A 7,872-nucleotide genomic window follows, 5' to 3' on the forward strand; every position below is an offset into this window, starting at 1 on the left:
TTAATTTTTTTGGGTTTGGTAAAACAACTAACTATTTCCTTAAGTGTATTTTTCACGTCTTTTGGTTCTCTCATGGGCCATGCCCAAAAGTATTAATATATAATGGTGTGCAAACATAGAGAAGAACAAGTAGACTCTGAGCTTCTTCTATTCTCTCTCTCTCTCTCTCTCTGAGTATAGTGATAACAAAGTAAAAGAGCAGAGTTTGGTTCCTTAAAGGTATACAATTATGTTGGGTTTGGTTTTGGGAGTGGGAAGGGAGCTTGGTTCCTCCATGTGGATGGTCCTTTTGTGCAGCCTTGGTGCTCTTGTGGCCCTGAAATGGCTTCTGCAGAATGCAAATTCCTGGTAGTATGAAACCCCGCTGGGTGAAAAGAAGTACTCTCTCCCTCCTGGTGACTTGGGCTGGCCTTTCATTGGCAACATGTGGTCTTTTCTCAGAGCTTTCAAGTCCTCCAACCCTGAAGCCTTCCTCAACTCCATGGTTTCCAGGTTCACATCTCTCTCTCTCTCTCTCTCTCGTCTACAATTATATGTATTTTCTTTACTTTCTCTAGGCCAGATGAATTATCTAGTAATATCAATTTACAGTATCTAGTACATTGTCGATATTCTGGTAACCATTACCCTCAATTCTTTTACAAAATAAAATGCTGGAGGCATTTTGATATGGTAATATGATGCCGTAAGGATTCGAACTTGAAACCTTTGATCTACAGGACACGGCCATTTTCCACTAGACTAGACCCGTTGGCAGTTATACCAATGTTTTTGATGATGTGAATGGAAGAGTTTCTTTATGCTCTCCACTTTTGGTCACTTCGAGTTAGAAGTGAAACACACACTCGCACACATCTAACAAGATTGCCTTATCAATGAACAATGCAGGTTTGGTCGTACTGGAATCTACAAAACCTTCATGTTTGGGAGCCCAAGTATCATCGTTACAACGCCTGAAGCAAGTAAAAAAGTTTTGACAGATGATGAGGCATTTAAACCCGGGTGGCCTATTTCCACAGAGGAACTAATTGGAAAGAACTCATTCACTAGTATATCGTTTGAAGAACACAAACGTCTACGAAAGCTAACAGCAGCTCCAGTCAATGGTTATGAAGCATTGTCCGTGTACACGACGTATATCGAAGAGAGGGTCATATCATCTTTGGAGAAATGGTCCAAAATGGGAGAAATAGAGTTCTTAACTCAACTCAGAAAGCTTACTTTCAGGATTATCATGTACATCTTTCTCAGCTCAGAGAGCGAGCCAGTCATGGAGGCTCTGGAGAAGGAATATACAATTCTTAACTATGGAGTTAGAGCCATGGCAATCAATCTTCCGGGATTTGCTTACCATAAAGCACTTAAGGTGAGGGAATTATTGTTTTCGTAACATGGACATTAGTGTTTGCATTTTGTTTTAGCATCTAACCGAGTCATTTTCATTTCAGGCTCGGAAAAATCTTGTCTCTACATTTCAATCCATTGTGGACGACCGCAGAGCTCAAAGGAAGGCCGGAAACTACGTGGCAAAGAAGAAAGATATGATGGATGCTCTGCTAGATGTTGTTGATGACGATGGAAGAAAACTTACAGATGCGGAAATTATAGATGTTCTGTTAATGTATTTGAATGCGGGCCATGAATCTTCTGGCCATACAATGATGTGGGCCGCAGTTTTCCTACAAAAACACCCAAAATTTTTCCAGAAAGCTAAGGTGCATGAATTTTCGTAGTTTTGGATCAAGTTCTTTTATTTTGTCAAATTTATTTTTAATATTGGGGACTTATTTACTGGTGCAATGTGACAATTCATCATACATAGTAATTTCTAGCCTTCACTATGAGCCCATACTCAATCCACTCCGATTTAGTCCTCTAATGAATTCTGATTTGCTAAAATGTTTGGTCAATGCAGGCAGAGCAAGAAGGGATTGTAAAAAGGAGGCCACCAACACAGAAGGGCATGACGTTCAAGGAATATCGTGAAATGGAGTATCTTTCCCAGGTACATAGTGAATTCACTTCCATTTTTTCAGTCCATGCCATCATATTCCAGCTAACCCTTTTAAACTCCATAGGTGATTGATGAAACTCTTCGTGTCGTAACATTCTCCCTTACCGTTTTTCGAGAGGCAAAGAAAGATGTCAATATAAACGGTGAGTGCATGGTTCTAAATGTTTTGCTTTAGAGGAAACAGAATTTGTGTATTTGTTCAATTTATCTGTTTTGATGTGGAACCACCTTAAAAAATTTACTTAATGGCTTTGATTTCAGGTTATAGTGTTCCTAAGGGCTGGAAAGTTTTGGTCTGGTTCAGGAGCATTCACTATGATTCTGAAATATATCCAAATCCATTGGAATTCAACCCTGATCGATGGGATGTAAGTTCAGAAGCACTTTTGATGTACTGATAATTATGGCAAACAGTAATTTATATCTTAGATCTGACTTGTTTAACTGCTCTCTGCTGGCTCAGAACTACACGCCCAAACCATTAACTTTTCTTCCCTTTGGAGCTGGAAGCCGGCTGTGCCCCGGAAATGATCTTGCTAAGCTGGAAATCGCTATCTTCCTTCACCATTTCCTCCTTAACTATAAGTGAGTCATCTTGCAACCAAATTCCTCTCCATGACTAAAACTACAATTTATTTATTTGTTTTATTTTTATTTTTTCTGTATGTTCTTCTAATGTTTCTGTAATTTGGTGATGCAGGATGGAACCTACAAATCCGGACGGCCCATTGATGTACTTGCCACACACTAGGCCAAAAGACAATTGCTTGGCAAGAATCAAGAAATGTGGATCTGCATAGATATGAGAGGAGAAGTGAAGAAGGAAACACAGTCAAAAGGTTATGAAAACACAGAGTTTCTGTCTGCCTCATATATTAGGTTTTAGGTTCTATGTTTTTTGGTTGGCAAGTTTTGAACTTGGATCTGCCCATCTTGCAAACCAAGCTATAAGAGCTGGTGATTGTGCATTTGCAAGCCTGTTTTATGTATCACCATGTTGGTTTATCTAAATAAAATTGTTGGAAATTAAACCAGCATCTACTGTTGTTCATGGTTTTGTCCTTTTAGTTTTTTGAGTTGTCTTGTATGCTTTTGCCCTTTGGTATTTTGTTGCTGTGCAGAAACGGCCATGTTTTACTTTGATAATTTCTGTAACTAAGAAACAGTTTTTGAGTCCAAAGTCCATAATTTGTATTCTGTAAGGCTCATTTTTCGAAAAACTATCTAAAAAACAACTATAAAAAAAACCCCATTTTTAAAAACACAAAAGTGAAGGTTTAAGAGTTTTTTTGCTAACGGGGTTTAGCCCAGTGGAAGAGGGCTTTGACTTGCAGACCAGAGGTTTTAGGTTTGAATCCCTACGGCATCATAGTTATGTGTGTTTGTGAGAAATCCCCCTTCCCTATAATTTAGACTAGCGCTTGTACTAAAAAAAAAGAGTTTTTTTCTTCTCAAAAAGCCCACCATGCCTCCTCTCTCTCTCTCTCTCTCTCTCTCTCTCTCTCTCTCTCTCTCTCTCTCTCCCCTTGACCTAGTCATCTCTTCCAATTCTGACTCGGACTTGGACAACGACGACGTTTCACACCTACTGGTCAACTCGAAGCTTGACCCGACCCAGACCCACTCCCAAAACTCACCCTCCTAGATACTTCGATCCTTGTGTTGGATAAAGCTGAAACTCTAAGACTTGCTTAAACGTTGAACACAAAAGCTATAGCTGAAAGTTTCAAACTTGATTAATTGAATTGAATGAAAGAGTACAATTTAAATAGGGAAACTAAAGCTACTGCTGTGAGTAACATGATCGTCATTTAGCAGATTTTGTGGAGCCACAATCCACGATTGAAAGCATGAAAAATAAAATGGTTACCCACACTAACCATGACTCCTACAAACTAAGGATTTCCTATAGTCTAGGTATCACTGATCTCCTAACTATAGGCAACAACTATTATTAAAAATAAATAACTTAAAAACAAATTTTAACACCATCCCTTAAACTGATTTACGCAAAAAACAGTTTAAGATTTAAACTTCATCTATAGTCCAGTGCTGATACCCTTCCTTTAACAACGACATGTGAAGAGCAAACTCCAAGTATGCTTTTGAGGTTCTTGAACACTGGCTGTTTGAGAGGATTAGTTAGGATATTAGCATCTTGGTCTTTACACTTGCAAAACTCTGACTCAATCACATCATCTTTGCAGAGATCACGCCAGAAGTGATAATAAACATCTATATATTTGCTTCTCCCATGCATAAATGAATTCTTTGAAAGCTTTATGGCAAAAACATTGTCCCAAAATATTATTGTTGGACCTTACTGCTGATGACCAAGAACTTCAAGCATTCTTCTAAGCCAAATGGCTTGGCAAGAACACAAAGCAGCTGCGACAAACTCAGCTTCAGTTGTGGATAATGTCACTTTGCTTCTTCTTTGAGGACCACGAAACAACACCTAAACTCATTAAGAACACATGCCCAGAAGTGCTCTTTCGATCATCAATATCCTCCTCATAATCAATGTGAGTGAAGCCAAAGAAAATTGCTTTTTCACCCCTTTTGTAAAGAACACCAAAATCAGATGTTCCTTTTAATTATCGAAAGATTCTCTTAACTGCCTTGAGATGCATCCCAGTTGGATTCTCCATGTAACAACTTATCAAACTAACATCATGCATGATGTCTGGCCTTGTTGAAGTAAGTACATTAGACTTCCAATAATTTGCTTGAAGTATTGTCAATTCTCTCACCATCGGGATCTCTTGTCAACTTCAATCCAATTTCAGTTAGTGTTCCAACTAGATTGCAAGTCATCATCTAAAACCTTTCAAGCACTTCAAGAACATATTTCTTTGGAAAATAAAGTTTCCAGCAGCTGATTGTACTACTTCCATGCCAAGAAAGTAGTGCATCAGTCCCAAATCAGTCATATCGAACTCATTCATCATAGACTTCTTACACTCATCAAATATATATCACCATAATTTCCAGTGTAAATCAAGTCATCAATATAAAGATACACGATGAGCATTTTACCTTCATCACCAACCTTAACATAAAGTCTGTTCATATGGACACTTTTGGAAGCCATGTTTGACAAAATATGCATCTATGCGGTTGTACCAAGCTCATGCTGCTTGTTTCAACCCATAGAATCAATTTAGTCCAAATCACAAACCATACCCTAAAGTGTGTCTTCCTTGGCTACAGTCCAAATCACAAAGGTTATATGTGTCGAGATTCCTCACATGATGTATTTACATCTTTTGCCATGTTTTATTTAACGAACAAACATTTCCATTCAATAATTTGCAGGTACCATCGCGCACGACATATGTCGACATTGATTTTCATCTTATTGATGCTCTTGTCTCCCAACCTCTTCCTCCCAATTCTGTTCCAGCAGCCAACTCCTCCTCTAGGCCCCATCCTTTTGCATAATACAATCTCGTGACTGGCCCAACCCATCTTGCCTTGGTTACCTAGATTGGCCCACAAGGTCCACAAGCTTCTCCAAGCCCATCCCGATTCTCACCAGACCATGCTAGCACTTCTGCCCTAGCACTAATGCCTCAAGACTCCCCTGGTCTTGCTCATGCACCTTCTGTAATCCCTAATAGCCCCCATGGGCTAGTCCTCTCTGTCTCTACCATATTGGATCATCCAACTCCATCGCAACCTTCTACAGACTCGGTTCCTACTAACGCCTCTCACTCTCCTCATGTTGCTCTGTCCCCTCGCATCTTCACTTGCCTTCAAGATGGCATTCACAAGCCTAAACAACGAACTAACGACACTGTTAGATATCAGATTCCCCGTGCATTACTGGTTGGTCTTGATCATTCTGAACCAACTTGTTTTTCACAGGCTTCTCGACATCCTAAGTGGTGTGATGCAATGACCGAAGAGATTAATGCCTTTATCAAGAATGAAACATGCATGGTCGTTGGTCCTTCCTACTACCTCTCAAAACTTGGTTGGTTGCAAGTGGGTCTTTTGGATCAAGCGTAATTCAGACAGTTCTTTTGAGTGGTACAAGGCTTGCCTTATTACCAAAGGCTTCCACCATCACCCCGACATTGATTATGCATAAACTTTCAGTCATGTTGTCAAGCTCGCCACAATTCGCATTGTTCTTGGCCTTGCTATCTCTTGTGGTTAGTCTCTTCGGCAATTGGATGTCAAAAATGCCTTTCTCCATGGTGTTCTTCAGGAAGATGTTTACATGGTTCAACCTCCTGGCTATGTTGACTCGACAAGCCTACACCATGTCTATAAGTTACATAAGGTCTTTATGGCCTCAAGCAAGCCCCATGGGCTTGGTTTCAGCATATCAGTCACTTCTTCCTCACAATTGGGTTCTCTCGCAGCCAAGCCAATGCCTCTCTCTTTATTTTTCGTCATGCCTCTCATACCATCTTTCTATTACTATATGTCGATGACATTGTTGTGACATGCAGTGACCCATCTCTATTACAGGATTTCATTCATCTTTTGGCTCACCAATTTGACATTAAGGACCTTGGTCCTCTTAGCTAATTTCTTGGATTACAAGTCTCTCACCAAGATGGCTCTCTTCATCTCAGTCAACTCAAATATGCCATGATCTCTTGGAAAAGACTGCTCTTGTTCACTCCAAACTGGCATCCACCCCCTTGGCTGCCATGACTCTCCTATCTCTAATCGACAGCAGCTTGCTCTCCGATCCCGCTGAATATTGTGAGCTTGTTGACAATCTCCAGTACCTTTCTCTTACTCGCTTAACATTTCCTTTGTTGAAAACACAGTTACCCAGTTTATGAATGCTCCACCACAACCCATCTCATTGTTGCAAAACGAATTCTCTGCTACTTCAAAGGCACCATGGATTACGGCATCATTTTCTCTCCTCAACTCGCCAATGCTTCTTTTTGTGCCTATTCAGATGCCGATTGGGCAGGTTGCCCTCACTTTCGCCGCTTAACCACGGGTTATTTGATTTCTCTTGGCACTAATCTTCTCTCGTAATGTTCCAAAAAGCAACCTACTGTATCTCGCTCTAGTGCCAAATCTGAATATATGGCCCTCTCTCATAACGCCAAAACAACTTGGTTATGTTTTTTATTGCATAAGCTTGGTGTTCGACTTCACTTTCCTGTCCTTCTTTACTGTGGTAATCTTAGCACCACCTATATGGCTACAAACTCAGTCTTTCATGCTCGTACCTGCCACATTGAGTTGGATTATCACTTTGTTCGTGAGAAGGTTGCCCTTGGAAGCCATCAGGTTCGGTTTATTCCCTATGTCGACCAACCGATGGATATTCTCACTAAGGTACTCCACAAGCCGCGCCATTAACTCATTTGCTCCAACTTGTCCATTCGGGGATGTCTCGTTTGCCAGAGGGAGAGGGGGTGTCAACGCAAATCTTGGCATATATTACTTTCCTACTGTATTTAGAAAATATGTACTGCTCACACTTATTGAAATACAAGAAACACATTTTCTACACCAAACTTTCTACTCAAGCTCCTCCTTGACATGATAGGCCATCAACAACGTCTCTTCTCAGCAAAGTTCAACTTCTCTTCTTGTTCTTTGTTTTAGGCGTCCTTGTGCAGCATTCATTGTGATAATGCCCATAATTGCCACACCTATAGCACTCAATCTTGGACTTGTCCTCTTTCTCTATTTTGGGAGTGATCATCATCTCTCTTGTAATTCTGATGTTGTCTGCTTTCATCTCTGTTGTCTAGACCTCTGCCCTCATCTTTATTACCTCGACCACCTCTTCCCCGGCCTCTACCTCTACCTCGACCTCTTCCTTTTGAACTTGAGGATTTAGCAACGGTAGAAGCTTTCAAAGCTTGCTCATC

At 40.4% G+C, this 7,872-nt stretch overlaps 1 protein-coding gene across 1 annotated transcript; it reads left to right on the top strand.

Moving 5' to 3' along the window:
• LOC18784550 (ent-kaurenoic acid oxidase 1) lies at positions 233-2,960 on the top strand. The gene is made up of 8 exons (XM_020558069.1): positions 233-492; positions 889-1,366; positions 1,449-1,715; positions 1,916-2,005; positions 2,079-2,157; positions 2,276-2,382; positions 2,478-2,599; positions 2,715-2,960. The coding sequence occupies exons 1-8, from the start codon at positions 425-427 to the stop codon at positions 2,812-2,814; spliced, it is 1,311 nt and encodes a 436-aa protein (XP_020413658.1). The 5' UTR covers positions 233-424; the 3' UTR covers positions 2,815-2,960.

This window comes from Prunus persica, chromosome G2 (genome assembly GCF_000346465.2).
Source record: "Prunus persica cultivar Lovell chromosome G2, Prunus_persica_NCBIv2, whole genome shotgun sequence".
In the NCBI taxonomy this organism is placed as follows: Eukaryota; Viridiplantae; Streptophyta; class Magnoliopsida; order Rosales; family Rosaceae; genus Prunus; species Prunus persica.